The sequence below is a fragment of the Colias eurytheme genome, chromosome 31 (genome assembly GCF_061535395.1).
Source record: "Colias eurytheme isolate Ceu_HAF_F1 chromosome 31, ilColEury1 Martin Lab GWU primary, whole genome shotgun sequence".
Lineage (NCBI taxonomy): Eukaryota > Metazoa > Arthropoda > Insecta > Lepidoptera > Pieridae > Colias > Colias eurytheme.
In genome coordinates this window covers 5,044,319-5,063,741 of record NC_143010.1, presented here as the reverse complement: position 1 = coordinate 5,063,741, position 19,423 = coordinate 5,044,319, and the positions used below count along the sequence as shown (strand labels likewise).

Below are 19,423 nucleotides of genomic sequence, written 5' to 3'. Positions count from 1 at the left end.
CTAACCTACAATTAATTGACGCCGACAAGTCAACGTGTTGGACAAGGTGGGTGCAACAATTTGACTGGTATGCCACAGCAATACAATTAGACAAAAAACCAGCCGCAATCCAGGCAGCAACTTTTATGGCGGTCATAGGCCCAGACGCCATCGAAATATTTAACAGTTTTAACCTTGTCGACGCGGAAAAAAATGATATTGAAATCATTAAAAATAAATTCAAAGAATATTTCGCGCCGAAAAAGAACATATCTTTTGAACGATATGTATTCTTTAAGATCGAACAAAACGAGGACGAAGTATTTAATGAATTTTTAATCAAAATAAAAACTCAAGCAAGTAAATGCGAATTTAACAACTTACTGGATGAAATGATAAAGGATAAAATCGTTTTTGGAATTAGATCAAATCAGGTTAGAGAAAAATTACTAACGGAAGAAAATTTGGACTTGACAAAAGCAATAACGATCTGCAAAACTAGTGAACAAGCATCTAAACAATTAGATGAATTTGATAGTAAAAATAAAGTTTTTGCTGTGAAAAATAAAAGATCTAACGAAAACAAGACTTTTGACTGCCGAAGATGTGGTACTAACCATAAAAGTAGAGAGTGCCCAGCTTTTAACAAATCTTGTACCAAATGTTCCAAACAGGGTCATTTTGCTAATATGTGTCGCACAAAAATGAAACATAATAATTACAAACAGAAAAATAGAGTAAACGCAGTAGAAGAAAGCTCTCAATCCGAAGATGAAGTGTACATATCCGCTATAAGGTCTGGAGAAAAGAAAAACTGGACAGAAAAATTACAAGTTGGCAATTTAAGGATTACAGTCAAACTAGACACAGGAGCAGAGTGCAATGTGTTACCAAGACACTTGATGAACAAAACAAAGGCAATTTTGAAACCAAGCCGAACAAAAAATTTAATAAGCTACACAGAAGACAAGATGGCAGTTCTAGGTGAAACAGAGCTACTATGTAAATTAAAGAATGAAGAAACAAAAATAATATTCAAAGTAGTTGAAGAAAAAGTTTCTCCAATCCTAGGACTTGAGACCTGTGAAAAATTAGGACTTGTCGCAAGAGTCAAAACATTGAAGGTGAGCCAATATACTGATAATATATTTGAAGGATTAGGCTGTTATAAAGATTATGTGTATGATATTGACCTAATTGAGAACCCAAAGCTTGAGATTAAACCGTCAAGAAGAGTACCCCATGCTATAAGAGCCGAAGTTAAGCAAGAACTTGACAGGATGGTAAAGTTAGATGTCATAAAACCAGAAACGGAGCCAACTCCTGCTGTGAGTCCTATGGTAGTTGTCAGACAAAAGGACAAAATAAGAATCTGTATAGATCCATCAGATGTCAATAAAAATATCCTCAGACGTCATTTTCCACTCACAACTATAGAAGAAATTTCAGCTGATATTCAAGGTTCTAAATTCTTTGCATTATTAGACTGCACAAAGGGGTTCTGGCAAATTAGACTATCAGAAAGAACACAAAAAATATTAACATTCGCTACCCCATGGGGAAGATATTCTTTCAAGAGACTTCCATTTGGAGTTTCATCAGCACCAGAAATATTCCAAGAAATATTAACAAATCTACTCAGTAATATAAAAAATGTGAGAGTATCGATCGATGATATTTTTATACATGCAAAAACTAAAGAAGAACTACGCAAAACTGTTGACAAAGTCATTGAAATATTAAAGAAATCTGGCTTCAAACTTAACAAAGACAAGTGCATCTTTGAAGCAACCAAGATAAAATTTCTGGGACACATTATTTCAGCTAAAGGTTTAGAAGCAGACCCAGGCAAAGTAGAAGCTATTCAGGCAATGAAAAAACCTACAAATAAAACCGAGTTACAGAGACTGTTAGGAATGATTACATATCTCAATAAATTTATCCCTAACATGTCGGATTTGACAAATCCACTTAGAGACCTGTTACACAAGAATACAAGCTTTACATGGGAAATTCATCATGAAAAAGCTCTTGATAAAATAAAACAAGTGCTTCAAAATCCCCCAGTATTGAGACTATATGATGTCAACAAACCTGTAACATTGTCTGTAGATGCAAGCTCAAAAAATCTCGGAGCTGCACTTCTCCAAGAAGGACAACCAGTAGCCTATGGAGCAAGAGCATTGACCAAATCTGAACAGAATTATCCACAGATAGAAAAAGAAGCGCTCGCCATACTGTTTGGATGTAAGAAATTTCATGAATATGTTTATGGTAAACAACTGACAGTAGAATCCGACCATAAACCACTAGAGACAATATTTAAGAAAAACATACAATCAGCCCCCGCAAGACTTCAACGAATAATGTTTAACTTAGCACCATACTCACCCAAGGTATTATTCAAAAAGGGAACTGAAATTCCATTAGCAGACTTCCTTAGTCGAGACTGTGATGCGTCTAACTTGAGATATGATCCAGAAGAAAACTTAAAAATCGCAGTTATACTACCTATGTCTCTAGATGCTAAAGAAGAATTAATTAAGGCTACTAAAGAAGATCAACATTTACAGTTACTAATGAAGACTATAAAGCAAGGATTTCCTGAAACCATGAAAGAACTACCTACAGAACTACAACACTATTTTAACTTTAAAGAAGAATTGAGCTATCTGAAAGGAATTATATTCAAAGGTGATAAGATTGTTGTTCCGGCATCACAAATCCCTAAAATGTTAAAAAATATTCATCAAGGACATCTTGGTATACACAGCTGTTTGAGAAGAGCTCGACAATTTCTTTATTGGAAAGGACAATATAATGATATCATAAAGCTAGTTAAAGGGTGCACCGTCTGCGAACAAACACAAAGAGATAACATTAAAGACACAGTCTTAGTTAAAAAGCTTCCTACACTTCCATGGCAAATAATTGCTTCAGATTTATTTGAATTAAAAGGAAAAACTTACCTTGTTATATGTGACAGCTACTCTGGATATATTGATTTTCAAGAGCTAAAAAGCCAGTCGTCATATGAAGTGATTGAACAACTTAAAAGATGGTTTTCTACCCATGGTATACCAGAAGAGTTACAAACTGACAATGGAACACAATATATGTCTAGAGAATTTAAGACCTTTCAAAAAGAATGGAGATTTAACCATGTCACATCTAGTCCACATCACCATCAAGGTAATGGACTTGCTGAAAGAGCAGTTCAAACAGCAAAAAACATACTAAAAAAATGCAGCATTGACAAGTCAGACGTGCAGCTTGCGTTACTGAACTGGAGAAATACACCTAGAAATGACCTATTAGGCTCACCTAACCAACGACTTTTCAGCAGAATTACAAGATCACCAATACCTGTAAGTGACAAATATTTAAAACCAAAAATCATACAAGGAGTCACAACTGAACTACAGACATTAAGAGAGAAACAGGCCAATTACAGTAATAAACATACTACAAGACCAGTAAATTTGGAAATTAATGATAAAATCAGACACAAGGTAGCTCACCAACACTGGGAAGGGGCGAGAGTAATAGAGAAGCCCAAAAATCTACCAAGATCTGTTATTATACAAACAGATAAAGGACAAATTTTACGAAGAAACTTAAGTCATTTGCACAAGACACAAGCTGATATTCCCAGCAACAGAATAGCTGTACCTGAAACTAAATACACAGAAGAACCAGTAGTACAACAGATGCCAGCTCAAACTCAATCACCGGGTGTTCCTGCAACAACCCCAACAACTACACATCCATCAGAGATGCGAGAGATGCTTAGCTCTAATAATACACAGAGTTCTAATATGGTGACACAACCAGCGACTGCACCACAAGTCTCAAGATATGGTAGACCTATAAAACCTATTAATAAACTCAATCTCTAATATTGTTAAAAAACAATAAGTACTGTAGTACTATTTCATGTATCTTAATCATTAACATTAAGTATCAGTTAATTATAACTTGTTTACTATAATTTTATAAGAACTTGTTCAGTAATCATTTACATTAACATTGTTAATTAGAACTGAATGCTTTGCCATGTATCTTGTTATATAATCATATGATAGATATAATTTTTTAATTACTGGATAAGTAAAAATAAAGAAATTTAATACTTTAAATAAAAATGTTCATTCATAGTGTATACATATATTTAAAAAAAAAAAAAAAAAAAAAAAGTTTGGTTTGTTATGGTTGTTTAGTTTGTTTACAAAGAAAGGGAGATGTGAAGTATAAACATAGATAATAAATAGTTTTCATTTCATATATTATCTGTTGTCACTTTGATTCTTTGACACTTGTACGATTGCGCTATTATTCATTGTTCGTTGTTCAATAAAACCGCTCATCATATTTTCTCGGACCTTTTATTTAACAATCACTACGTTGCATGGGCTAAATTAAATTTTGCTTTTTCTTACTATCTTCTCGCCAGTGGCTTCGATATCGACTGTAATCACGCCCCAAATATTCCTGACAATCTTGGTTTAGTTGATTAATTTGGCATATTATAAAAAGGTCTATACTAATATTATAAAGAGAAAAGGTTTGTAATTATGTATGTATGTAGGTATGGTTTTCACGCATAAACTACTGGCCCGATTTCAAAAATTCTTTTACCATTAGAAAGCTGCATCTTCACTGAGCAACATAGGCTATATTGCATTTTCAAAAAATTAGAGATCCTTACCAAAAATGCAATAATGTAACCCAAGGTGTAAAAAATTCCTTAATAAAAATTCTGTCATCGCGTGCGCTGCGGTATCTATTCCTTGAAGTACGAGGATGATTCTTATGAAAAAAAACATAAACATGTAGGTACCACGGGCGAAGCCGGGGCGGACCGCTAGTTGATTGATAAAAACATACCTTGTAAGTACATACTATAGAATACATAGTAAACAATTTAAAGATCCTAATTCCTAACCATAGTATTTTGCACTGTGCGTTGTCAATAGACTGTTATTAAGTTTACTTTCCTTATAACTAAGTATCACTTTTATCTTTTACTAGCTGTGCCCCACGGTTTCACCCGCATTGCTCCGCTCCTGTGTCTTAGCGTGAGGATATATGGCCTATAGCCTTCCTCGATAAATGGGCTATCTAATACCGAAAGAATTTTTCAAATCGGATCAGTAGTTCCTGAGATTAGCGCGTTCAAACAAACAAACAAACTCATCAGCTTTATAATATTCTAGTATAGATAACGTCCCTTACACAGATAATACATACAAGTATAAAAAGGTAAATCACTGAATCTGTGATACCAAAATAAAAAATATCAATTACAAAAACTAAACTCCAGTTGGTTTCGAAAACAATTGCCCACTGCGACAAAATAACAATGCGTGTGTTAATAATATATTTTATATGTATTACAAGTTATGTACATTGTAAGACGAATACCAAATCACTTACCGAATCTTTGGGTAGGGAGATAATTGAAATTGGCGCTCCTGTAAAAGGTATGTTAGCTTTTATGTATATGTCGCAGGCAAATTGTATTATTTCGCCGTTTTCAAAAGCTCGGCATTTTGTAATATGCCGTATTTTTTGTTTGGATAAGGGGGTGGGTTAGGTTAAGTTCTTGTTTTTAAAACTACACAGAAATAGAAGCCCCACAAAGTGGGGCTCCGTCGGCTCGCGACCGTATTTTTGTAGAATTTTTGAAAAAGTAAATCCTAAGCATTTTACAAAATGCCGAGCATTTGTAAACGGCGAGATTATACAACTTGCCTGCGACATATATATTCAAACTCAGACGTTTCATTCAACTCGACTTCCTTCAGAAGCTGTTGAATCATCAAAACACACAATTTTAAATTTACCAGAACGCATTTTCTATAGAGAAGAGTCGGCAAGAAACTCTAGTTGCTCTTTAAATATCATGTCAACTTTTTTAATTTGTCCTATAAGTACATAGATTTTTGTGACTAGATATATGTATAATACCATAAAATCGCTCCAATCCCGACGTAAATGCAAGATATAAATTTACAAACACACATTCACAGTTGTGAATAGTCTATAATATATACTAGCTTTCCAGCCGCGGCTACGCCCACGTTTTCAAAAAAAAACCCGCATAACTCCCGTTCCCGTGGGATTTCCGGGATATAACCTATCCCATGTGTTAATCCAAGTTAGGCGTTCTAAATTTCATTTGAATTGGTTCAGTAGTATTAGCGTGAAAGAGTAACAAACATACAAACACATACACATACATCCATCCTCACAAACTTTCGCATTTATAATATGTACCTATTACTAGCTTCCGCCCGCGGCTTCGCCCGCGTGGTATTTTGATAAAAGGTAGCCTATGTTCTTTCTCAGGGTCTAAAGATTGTCTGTGCCAAATTTCATCAAAATCGGTTAAGAGGTTCAAGCGGGAAAGCGTAACAGACAGACAGAGTTATTTTCGCATTTATAATATTAGTAGGGATAGTAGGAAGTAGGAAGAATGATTATATTTTAAATCCTTTCTACATCGTAATTCTACAATAAAACAGAGTTACCAGCGGACTTGGAAGAGGAGCCATCCGTCGAAAATGATGACGATGTAACATCTACCACCATACAAGTTGCCACCAAGAAGGATATAGCTAGACAACCGGTAAGCTACGAAATAGTTGAATGTAAAATACTTGTGTATAAAGAAAACCTTATTAAAATCGGTTCAGAATATCACCACATAGTTAAATACTAAAAAGTAAAAAGTCGATAACGTACAGTACGATTCACAAAAGATGACAACAAATGGCGGCCGTCTGCACACGTTCACTCATGAAGAAAAGACTTAAGACAAAATAATATTTTAATGTTGTACATAGGAACCTAAAATATGCCTTCTGCGCCGTGGTCATTTTTCTTTCGTGAATCTTACCGTACATAATTTTATAAGTACCTAGGTACTTTAGCAGTCTTTGAAATTAAATACCTAATTAATGTAATTTTTTATTTTTTAGTTAAAAATTATTTTACTAACTACTTCGAGTGATGATGAATTTCTATTGTCGCTCTAAAGTAATCTTCTTATATATAAAAATGAATCGCAAAATGTGTTGGTAAGCGCATAACTCGAGAACGGGTGGACCGATTTCGATAATTCTTTTTTTATTATATTCCTTGAAGTACGAGGATGGTTCTTATGTAGAGAAAACGTAAACATGTACCACGGGCGAAGCCGGGGCGGACCGCTAGTTTATAATAAAAATCAAGGTTAAGCAACGTTTGGCACGGTCATAAATTGGATGGGTGACCAATTTAGCTGTTGCTTTTAAACTGTATAAAAGCGTTTTTTTCTTTGTCTTAGCTATTTTATAATTATTTTTTTATTTAATGGCAATTTTGCTTTGTACATGATGTTTTTAACACGCTTTTAAGCTTCACCTGTCACCTGTGTGTTTGTATGTAACCGACTCCTTTTGATTTTGACCAACTTCAATTTATATTTTCAGGAACTAAATAAACCAAAGGACATTGACAAACTAGATGGCGCTAGTCAAGAAGACGAAGAGGCGCGAATTGAAAAGGAACTCGCTGAAATTTACAAGGATTCTTCTGGTAATTACAATATAGGTACTTACTACATGTAAAAAAAATTGTATATTTGTATGTAGTTACATCACTCAAAAATTATATTAGGTACTAGCTTTCCGCCCGCGGCTTCGCCCGCTTTGTCTAAAACATAATAAATTATAATATACTAGCGGTCCGCCCCGGCTTCGCCCGTGGTACATATTTCGCAATAAAAGGTAGCCTATGTTCTTTCTCAGGGTCTAAAGATTATCTGTGCCAAATTTCATCAAAATCGGTCCAGTAGTTTATGCGTGAAAACCATACATACATACATACAAACCTTTCCTCTTTATAATATTAGTATAGACTAAAACCTTTCTTTATAACATAAAAAAACACATCAAAGTCCGTTGTGTATTTTTAAGGGACCCGGACATAGGGACAGAGACAGCGACTTTGTTTTATACTATGTAGTGATTTAATACGAGATGTGCCATTCGCGGGTGCGAAAATTAAATAATTAAAATAATTAATTATAGCGTAAAGTTATGTTGCTGAGGACTTATTACTAATATAACAAAAAAAGTACAATCAAAATCCGTCCAGTACTTTTTGCATGAATACCGTGCAACAGACAGAAAGACAACAATAATTTAAAATTATGGGTATGACCACTTATGGGTATTATTTTTAGTTTTTATTCAATTGAACTCCTCCATAGTTTTATGATATGTACTTGTCGATTTTATATTCACTTGCTCTTACTGTGCATTATAATAATTTATGCGAAATAATCGAACTATGTGTCTGTTACGCATTTACACCTAAACAACTGGACCAATTTTAATGAAATTTCGTTCACAGATATAGTTCACAGTTAGTTGTATATTTATATAAATTGAAGCGATAAACTAGTTAGTCTAATAAATTACTTCTTTGTAGATTATAAATCCGACAGCGGTGAAAATATGATCGAGAAGACGAATTCAACAGACAATTCGACTGTTTTTGTAGAAAAACCCGTAGCAAGAATGCGGACTAAGTATGCGTTTTTTAATTTATTTTATTTAAATTTATCATCATCAGTCTATTTTAAATCGATTTCAATAAAGAAGGTTCTAAAATCAACTGCAATTTTTTTATTTTCTTTTAGTGCAGTCATTAAAATCTAACTTCCCGCCCACGACATCGCTCGCGTGGTCTACTACGTGGTATTTTTTATAATTCGTGTATTTTCGAAGACTGTAGACAAAATTCTGTAACAAAATATGACTTTTCATCAATCTTAATTTATGAAACTTAGTTTAGTACTAGCTCATCTCCCGCGGCTTCGCCCGCTTTGTCAATTCTCAAACCTAATAAATTATATACTAAAACCTTCCTCTTGAATCACTCTATCTATTAAATAAAACCGCATGAAAATCCGTTGCGTAGTTTTAAAGATTTAAGCATACAAAGGGACATAGGGACAGAGAAAGTGACTTTGTTTTATACTATGTAGTGATTTCTGATCAATAAAAAATGTTGTGTGGTTTTATGAAACCACGGTAAAAGTGAATCTGTTCGAACAGTTCCGAACACTGCTTTGTGTAGCGCATGTCGCGTGACGGTCGGCTGCCGAGTAGCTATACCTACTCGGCAGCCGCGATACACGCGACATGCGCTACACAGACCAAAAAGTTTGAGACGATGTAATAAAAGTTTCACTTTAAAAAATAATGCGTCTGTAGCTCATATATTTTTTCATACACTCTTGCTTTAAATATTTCATTGTTTTTTCAGTTTTAAATTCCAACCAAATACAAACAGCAAAAAGGACATCGAGCTGTTTCGAACTTCTGTAGACGACATCAGCTGTGAGAAAAATAAACTTTCTGCTACTGTAAGTATTTCTTTATTACATTACTAGCTTTCCGCCCGCGGCTTCGCCCGTGTTTTCAAAGAAAAACCCGCATAGACCCCGTTCTCGTGGGATTTCCGGGATAAAACCTATCATATGTGTTAATCCAAATGACCCTCTATATGTGTTTTAAATTTCTTTGCAATCGGTTCAGTAGTATTTGCGTGAAAGAGTAACAAACATACACATACACATCCATCCTCACAAACTTTCGCATTTATAATATTAGCAGGACTTGTGTACTATTTCAATGTATTTGAGATTCAAAAGAGCTTCCTTGGTACTTAAAATTTAATATCGCTCGAATAATTTTTGAGTTTATTTTAAAAGATCAAAAAAAAACTTTCCCTTATCTATACTAATAGTAATATGTATTTTAAAGAGATTGTTTGTTTGAACGCGCTGATCTCAGGAACTACTGGTCCGATTTGAAAAATCCTTTCGATATTAGATAGCCCATTTTATCGAGGAAGGCTATAGGCTATATATCATCACGCTAAGACCAACATGAGCGGAGCAATGCGGGTAAAACCGCACAGCACAGCTAGTTTTATGAAGAAGAAAGATACAAATTCACTATTCAATACCATTTTTTATTTATAGATTGACCTTTATTTTTTAACTTACATGTGTATACTTTACTTTACAGACACCAACTCCGAACAGCGGCTATCACTTCACCGTGGACGCAATCATTTTCGGCGCAGCAGTTACATCGCTTCGTGCGTTCAATTATCCATTATTTGTGTGAAATTTTTGTTGAAAATAAAACACACGTTATTTTTATTTGTCTTTTATTTACATACCTATATAACTATTATACATAGTAGATTCATTATAATTAATCAATTTTTTATCACACTACTAAATATTCCATACATTTACAAAAGATTTACCAGAAATATATATTTTGATTGTTTTGCAAAACTGAAAAATACTTTTTGTATTAAAAAAGATTCGTTTTTACTTAAAGTACTATATTTTTACATATGCTATGTAGTTTGCTGAAAAATAAATAAATATTTCAGGACAATTTTCACAAACGGCACGATCTGATCACATACTAAGCTTTCGCTTGTGTTATGGAAACCAGATGGCTGATAAATATACATATATAATTTTAAATACATACTTGAGACTATGAGACAATACACTATGAGACACATAAATATAGCACTCCTGAAATACAAGGGACAAGTGTAGTTGTTGAAGACTGGCGTGGTAATCTTACAGTCACTGCACTGTACTCTCCACCAAAACATAATTTAAAAAAAGAAGATTATATCCGCTTCTTCAGATCATTGGGACCCAGATTCATTGCAGGTGGGGACTACAACTCCAAAAACACTCTCTGGGGATCACGCTTAACCACTCCGAAAGGAAGACAGCTTCAGGCAGCCTTAAATGACCTCCAATTAGAAACGGTGTCTAGTAGTGAACCAACTTACTGGCCAACAGACCCAAGAAAAATTCCAGACTTGGTAGACTTCTGTGTCATAAAAGGCATTCCATTAAGTAACTGTAAATGCGAATCCTCTCTAGATCTGTCATCAGATCACAGTGTAGTGCTGGTGGAAATATCTGAAAAAATTATTAGAACTGAACCTGTGACACGGCTGCATGGTAAAAATACTGATTGGGATATGTTTCGCAGAAGTGTAGAGTCCTGTATAAACCTTAAGTTACCACTGAAAACCCAAGAAGACATAGAACAAGGTGTAGAACATTTTAATTACTGTGTTCAGAATGCAGCCTGGAGCAGCACTCCTGCTTCGAAAAGGTATGACAAAGTGGACTGTCCAATGCCCATTCGTGAGCTGTTAGCGGAGAAGCGAAGAGCGCGTAAACTGTGGCAGCAAACCAGATACCCAAATGACAAAAGACGTCTTAATACCTTATCAGCCAAGCTCAAAAAACTACTTCAAACTGCACGAGACGACAATATCGAATGTCACTTGCGTAATCTGGACGCCAAGGCTTCAAGTGACTATTCGCTCTGGAAAACCGTAAAGAAGCTGAAAAGACCCATCAGTCACAAGCACCCTAATCGGAAAAAAGATGGCACATGGGCAAAGAGTGATCCAGAGAAGGGAGAAACCTTTGCGTCTCATCTAAAGGAAGTCTTTGTTCCAAATCCTTGTCAAAAAATTATGACAACCGATATGATGAATCGCCTTAAAAGCATTGATGATCCCTACCAGCTTGATCTCCCAATAAAGAAAATAAAAAAGGGTGAACTTATAGCAGTTATAAAAACTCTGAAACAGAATAAAGCTCCTGGATATGACCTCATAACTGTTAAAACGCTGAAAGAACTACCAGACTCAGCATTAATATTTTTGACTCAGTTGTTCAACTGTATAATATCGAGAGGCATTTTCCCACGGCAATGGAAAGTGGCACAGGTCATATTGATCCTGAAACCTGGTAAGGCTCCAGAAGAAGTGTCGTCTTACAGGCCGATAAGTTTGCTTCCTACTCTTTCCAAGGTAATAGAGATTCTTTACTTGAAAAGGTTGAACTTAGTTATAGAAGAAAACAAAATCATACCGGACCACCAATTCGGATTTAGACAAAAACATGGAACCACAGAACAAATTCACCGACTGGTAGAAAAAATTCACAAAGCTTACGAGGCCAAAAAATACTGCAGTGCAGTGTTTCTTGACATATCACAGGCTTTTGATAGAGTCTGGCATCAGGGCCTACTATATAAAATAAAAACTAAATTACCAACGAATCACTTCATATTTCTCAAGTCCTATCTAGAGGACAGACACTACCAAGTAAGGCAAGGAGAATATGTTACGACCCTTCACAAAGCTCACGCCGGAGTTCCCCAAGGAAGTGTACTCGGTCCTACACTGTACCTGCTATTTACAGCAGATTTGCCCATGACAGATGGCGTGGTAATTGGAACTTTTGCTGACGACACTGCAGCCCTAGCGATCCACGAAAATCCAGTACAAGCTAGTGAAAACCTCCAAGTCTGTCTTGATAAAATTACAGATTGGTTATCAACCTGGCGAATTAAAGCCAATGAAAAGAAGTCTGTACAGGTAACATTTGCGACTCGTTACGGCTCGTGCTCACAAGTGTCTCTCAATGGTGTACCTATTCCTCAGGCCGATGGCGCGAAATACCTTGGCATCTATCTGGATCGCAGACTCACATGGAGAACACATATTTTTACTAAACGTAAAGCCCTTGGCATTCAACTGAGAAAAATGTACTGGCTCCTCAACAAAAAATCTAAACTCTCGTTGGAAAATAAATTACTTTTGTACAAAAGCATCATTAAACCAATCTGGACCTATGGGATCCAGTTATGGGGAACTGCTTCCAACTCCAATATCGAAATTTTGCAAAGGTTTCAATCGAAAATGCTTAGACTAATCACAAACGCTCCTTGGTATGTTACAAACCAACAGTTACACCACGATCTTAAAATTCGAACAGTTAAAGACGAAATCAAGCACTCTATGAGCTCCTACAAAAAAAGACTTGATAAACATCCCAATGCTTTGGCCATGGATTTAATGAAAAACGACACAAGATTCCAAAGACTTAAAAGAAAAGCTCCCATAGATTTATAAGAAAAGAAAAAAAAAAAAAAAAAAAAAAGTAATAACGGCTGGCATCACTGGATCGCTCGCCCTACAAGTCTCAATACATTCATAACCAAGTGCTGAATGTTCTATGAACAGATTGCATTTACACATACATAAAAAAAAAAAAAAAAAAAAAATACATACTTATATAGATAATTAACACCCAGACACAGAGCAAACATCTATGTTTATCACACAAATATTTGCCCCGGGTGGGAATTGAAGCCACGACCTCTGGCTTGGAAGACAGGGTCACTACCAACCAAGCCAACCGGTCAGTCATATATCATCAGTCAGCTATACAATAATATTTTTAATCAAATTTGTAAAAACGGTGTGTTGGTATGCTTGAGTGGGTATGTCACAGTCAACTGATTAATAGCCTAGGCTCTTTATTGACATTTCTTAAAAGATGATATTGCACGCCTCATAAGCGAAGCGTTGAGGTGGGTACTACTGTCACTTCGCGCAAAATATCTGATTTTTCAAACTTAAAATGTCTTTATGTATCATACATTGCACTTGTAAGATAATACATACACACATATTAAGAAAAAACACTATTTTTAACGTTCATGATATTTTTGATGTCATTTTTGTTATTTAAACGAGTTAAAAAACAGTTTAAAAAAGTTCTGTCTTGGACGTCCGTGTGTCTGTATGTGCGGATCCTTTTTCTTGTTAACACGATAGCGACCGAAATACTTTACTAATCGAGTCTTTTTTTTTCTCTTACGCTTGAGTATGCTCAGGAATAGAACCCTTTCATTTTTCAGGGTCTGATTCGATGTGGTTTAATTGTTATTAAATAAACAAAAATAATAATTAATAAATATTTATTAAAAAAAAATTATGAGGCGTGCACTTTTGGATTTTCCAAATTATTTTAAAATACATACACGATATTCTCAGGTGTAGTCCTGCCTTAGGTCAAACTATCTTTGCACCTAATTTCATTCAAATCAGTTCTGTAGTTGCAAATTGGTCCAGAGATCGTTCAAATAGTTATTAAATAATAAATAGTACCGAAAGGGCCTAGGTTATTAATGAAACGGCTGGTTTAATCAATTCACTGCGACATATATCACAAATACTAATATTTCAATTCATTACGCATTACGCATTACTTAATCTTTATGTATCTCTATTGCATTTATGCTCTTTTCTGCAATTAAAAAAATCTTATTTATACTATATTTTTATTAATATTATAAAGCTGAAGAGTTTGTTTGTTTGAACGCGCTAATCTCAAGAACTTCAGGTCCGATTTGAAAAATTCTTTCGGTGTTAGATAGTCCATTTATCGAGGAAGGCTATCTTAATACTATTATAAAGGTTTGTATGGATGTTTGTTACTCTTTCACGCAAAAACTACTGAACTGATTACAATGAAATTTAGCACACATATAGAGGGTAACTTGGATTAACACATAGGATAGGTTTCATCCCGGAAATCCCACGGGAACTGGAACTATGCGGGTTTTTCTTTGAAAACGCGGGCGAAGCCGCGGGCGGAAATCTAGTACTATTATAAAGGCGAAAGTTTGTAAGTATGGATGTATGGATGTTTGTTACTCTTTCACGTAAAAACTACTTAACCGATTACAATGAAATTTAGCACACATATAGAGGGTAACTTGGATTAACACATAGGATAGGTTTTATCCCGGAAATCCCACGGGAACGGGAACTATGCGGATTTTCCTTTGAAAACGCGGGCGAAGCCGCGAGCGGAAATCTAGTATATATTATAATATATCATCACGCTAAGACCAACAGGCGGAGCAATGTTCCCGAGATTAGCGCGTTCAAACAAACAATCAAACTCTTCAGCTTTATAATATTAGCATAGATAGTATAGATTAGGTTTTAGACAAAGCGGCCGAAGCCGCGGGGCACAGCTAGTATTAATAAATCACAACGACCTCACACACTGATTTATAATTTGCAACAGATTCTTGTTCTCCAAAGCGGCTGCGATTCTTTCTTTATCCGCTAATTGTTTATTAACTGCATGTTCCGATACATGTGTTCCCTCTGTCACTTCGACTGTCACTTTGAAACGGCTCGGCAGAGAGCGGAGCAGTTGCACCCGGATTGATAGACCTGGAATTAGAAATAAATATATCAGGACAATTTTATTTATTACTAGCGGTCCACCACGGCTTCGCCCGTGGTACATATTTCGCAATAAAAGGTAGCCTATGTTTTTTCTCAGGGTCTAAAGATTATCTGTGCCAAATTTCATCAAAATCGGTCCAGTAGTTTATGCGTGAAAACCATACATACATAATGACAAACCTTTCCTCTTTATAATATTAATAGGTATAGATTTATTTAATTCAACACACAAAATAAATAGAGATACATAAAGATAAGAGGAAAATATTTACAAACGGTGGCCTTATCGCTAGGTAGCGATCTCTTCCAGGCTACCGTAAGTAATGCGGGAAAGACATTTAAAGGAGGAGGGTGAGCAAAAAATAAGGCGTTAGGAAAAGACAAAATATAATTATAAATGTACAATCACTACATAGTATAAAACAAAGTCGCTTTCTCTGTCCCTATGTCCCTTTGTATGCTTAAATTTTTAAAACTACGAAACGGATTTTGATGCGGTTTTTTTAATAGATAGAGTGATTCAAGAGGAAGGTTTTAGTGTATAATTTATTAGGTTTTAGACAAAGCGGGCGAAGCCGCGGGCGGTAAGCTAGTATATACATATAATAATAATTAACATACAATTTTCACACACGCCACGATCTGGGGCCTTATTATGGCCTCTTATTCCCAGTCAGTTTACGCCGTGAATTGAAGTGACTGGCAAATTCATATAACACCATAATTAACCATGTTAAAAAACGTTGAATATATTTGTGGAAGAAAGAAATATTGGCGGTATTTCAACAGGTTTTCCGTTTTGACTTTGGAACACCCGAACCGTGCTGTTTCTAATTTGTTGTCCAGACTGCCAACACTCAGAAGTCAGACTTCACTTAAAAGATGTTTAATTTTATTAATTTAAGCTAGTTACGTTTGATTAAAATTTAGAAATTTCCTATAAAACTAGATAAACGAGTGTTCTATTACTTACATCTAAATATATAAAACTCAAAGGTGACTAATATAGTGATCTATCAACGCACAGCCCAAACCACTGGACGTATCGGGCTGAAATTTGGCATGCAGGTAGATGTTAGGACGTAGGCATCCGCTAAGAAAGGATTTCCCGAAATTCTTGCGGGAACGGGGAAAAACGGGGATGCACGTACAAAGTCGTGGGTGGAAGCTAGTATGAAATAATGCTTAATCTCTAATACGTTGTTCTTCGTTCAAAAACTTTCTATATGGTGCTATATGTTATAAAAAGTAATACATATCTTCCTAACTTCCTGTATCTATACTAATATTATAAAGCTGAATAGTTTGTATGTTTGTTTGAACGCGTTAATCTCAGGAACTACTGATCTGTTTTGAAAAATTTTATAAAATGTGAGTGTATATATTTAAGTCACAGCATATTACTATTTTTTCTTATTAGGACAGTAACTTTCGAAAGAACAGATTTTGATCATCCAATTTATTTCTAGGCGGTTGATACACACAAATAGTTAATAGCTTATCAATTTCTATGGTACAACATTCAATTACCTATACTTAATATTACAAAGATGAAGAGTTTGTTTGTTTGTTTGAACGCGCTAATCTCAGGAAATACTGTTCCAATTTGAAAAATTCTTTCAGTGTTAGATAGCCCATTCGTCGAGGAAGGAAGCTATATATCAGTAGTTCCTGATATTGGCGCGTGCAAACAAACAAACTCTTCAGCCTTATAATATGTGTATAGATTAACGTCCAGACAAATTATAATACACAGGGTGTAATCGTTAAGTGTGCACAGGCGATTTTTCCGTAAGTATTACAGATAACAAAAAACTTTAAACTGATATCGAAAGTACTTAACCTAATGAGTAAAATGGCCGTAATCAATTTTTAAAAATAAATCGAGAAATATCAAAAAAATTATCTTTAAACCCTCCCATACATTAAGTATGAATTATCCGGGTATTTTCCAGATATTTTCCAGGCATTTTCCGGACATTTCCCTGAAAATGTCTGGAAAACATCCGAAAAATCCCCGGGAAATGCTCGGAAAATCCCCGGACAATGCCTTGGAAATTCCCGGAAAATAACCGGAAAATGCCTGGGAAATGCTCGGAAACGTCTGGAAAATATCCGGAAAATGCGTGGAAATTTCCGGAAAAACCGTGGAAAATGGCGTGGAAATATCCGGAAAACCCGTGGAAAATGCCTGGAAAATATCCGGAAAATGCGTGAAAATGTCCGGAAAATATCCGGAAAATGCGTGGAAACTTTCGGAAAAACCGTGGAAAATGCCTGGAAAATCCCTGGAAAATATCCGGAAAATGCGTGAAAATGTCTGGAAAATATCCGGAAAATGCGTGAAAATGTCCGGAAAATATCCGGAAAATGCGTGAAAATGTCCGGGAGGAGCGTGGAAAATGCCTGGAAAATCCCCGGGAAATGCTCGGAAAATCCCCGGACAATGCCTGGGAAATTTCTGGAAGATCCCCGGAAAATGCCTGAGAAATGTCCGGAAAATGTCTGGGAAATGCGTGGAAAATGCCTCGAAAATCTACGGAAAATGCCAGGGAAATGTCCGGAAAATGTCTGGAAACATCCGGAAAATCCCAGGGAAATGCTCGGAAAATCCCCGGTAAATGCCTGGGAAAATCCCGGAAAATAACCGGAAAATGTCATTGAAATGTCTGGAAAATATACGGAAAATGCGTGGAAATGTCCGGAAAAGGCGGGAAAATGCCTGGAAAATCCCTGGAATATGCCTGGGTAATGCCTGGAAAATATCCGGAAAATGCGTGAAAATGTCTGAAAAAAGCGTGGGAAAATGCCCGGAAAATGCTCGGAAAATCCCCGGAAAATATCCGGAAAATGCGTGAAAATGTCCGGAAAGAGCGTGGAAATTGCCACTTCAAATTTGCAATAATTCGAAGTAATTAAAGCAGAAAACCAAAAAAGAAAAAGAAAGCTAAAATCTTTCTTATTAAATGTATATGGGATATTCATATTTCATACTTAATGTATGGGAGGGTTTAAAGATAATTTTTTTGATATTTCTCGATTTATTTTTAAAAATTTATTACGGTCATTTTACTCATTAGGTTAAGTACTTTCGATATCAGTTTAAAGTTTTTTGTTATCTGTAATGCTTACGGAAAAATCGCCTGTGCACACTTAACGATTACACCCTGCAAACTTTTACAATTACATTTTACAATTATGAGCAAACAAATCATCCCATTTGTAAAAAATCTACTAGAGAAACAGAGGGACACACACATTGTATTTTTGTTTGTATTATAAGCAATAATTTTCAGCATAATATTTCAGTGCTGGCCCAAACCTAAGTAAGAAGTTAAATATAAGGCATCTGAATAATATAATGATGGGCGCGACAGTAACTATGCACATTGCACAATAATCATCTCTACATTTAATTTAACGCTATAGTTACTTGCCGCCTATAGTATTTATGTACCCAATGAATAACAAAAAAAAAGCTAATGTAGGTACCGATTTTAAAATTCTTTCAACAGCAGTAATCCGAGTCCCTAGTCACAGTCACATATGCTATATTATTTCGTTTCTATTACGGATTAGCCCGGGATTGACGAGCGGCTAGTTATTAAATAAGGTTAAACAATTAAACATACCGATCAAGGTGGCCATACTGCAATGTGGTATAGTCGGCGTAAAAAAAACATGCACGGCATTATTTTCATTATCAACTTGGATGTTACTTTCTTCTACAACTCGAAGCTCCTCCAATGATAAAGGGTGCTCTGGATCGCAAATATTGCGTATTAAATCAAATACTTCTCGAGTGTCAAATTCATCTGCGATATTTTCGTCAAAATCGGCTCGAGTTAGCTCTCTGGCTGAACCTTTTTCGTACACATTTGGATTCACGTTGTCTGCTACTTTCATTTTTGTGTTTATCGGCTTTATTAATAGGGTAATATTTTTCAAAATTATGCAAACGCAATGAGACGAAATGCTGATCAAAGTTGAAAATAAAAATATGTCAATTGTCATTTGTCAATAGCCGAGGCGTGTGATTGACATAGAAGGGATCGGAAACGTTCAGAAATTTAGAAATACGGACGAGATATAAAACTAAATATTTTTTAATTTACATTTCAAGTATTTCTCAGTTAATATTATTTAAATTTCGTTACGTATATATAATTTGTCAATTAACATTTTGCCATGATGTTAAAATTAGAAATTAAAAAAATGTTTTTGATAAACACAAAACAATAATTTTTAAACGTTATCAGCTGTTATGTCATTCGAA

General features: G+C 35.3%; 1 protein-coding gene across 1 annotated transcript; it reads right to left on the bottom strand.

Moving 5' to 3' along the window:
* Positions 1–13,931: 13,931 nt before the first annotated feature.
* galla-2 (MIP18 family protein galla-2) lies at positions 13,932–19,157 on the bottom strand. Its single transcript, XM_090118716.1, has 2 exons — positions 18,780–19,157; positions 13,932–15,132 (listed from the first exon to the last, which is right to left on the bottom strand). Exons 1-2 carry the CDS (start codon positions 19,051–19,053, stop codon positions 14,942–14,944), a joined length of 465 nt encoding a protein of 154 aa, XP_089974842.1. The 5' UTR covers positions 19,054–19,157; the 3' UTR covers positions 13,932–14,941.
* Between the last annotated feature and the right edge of the window lie 266 nt (positions 19,158–19,423).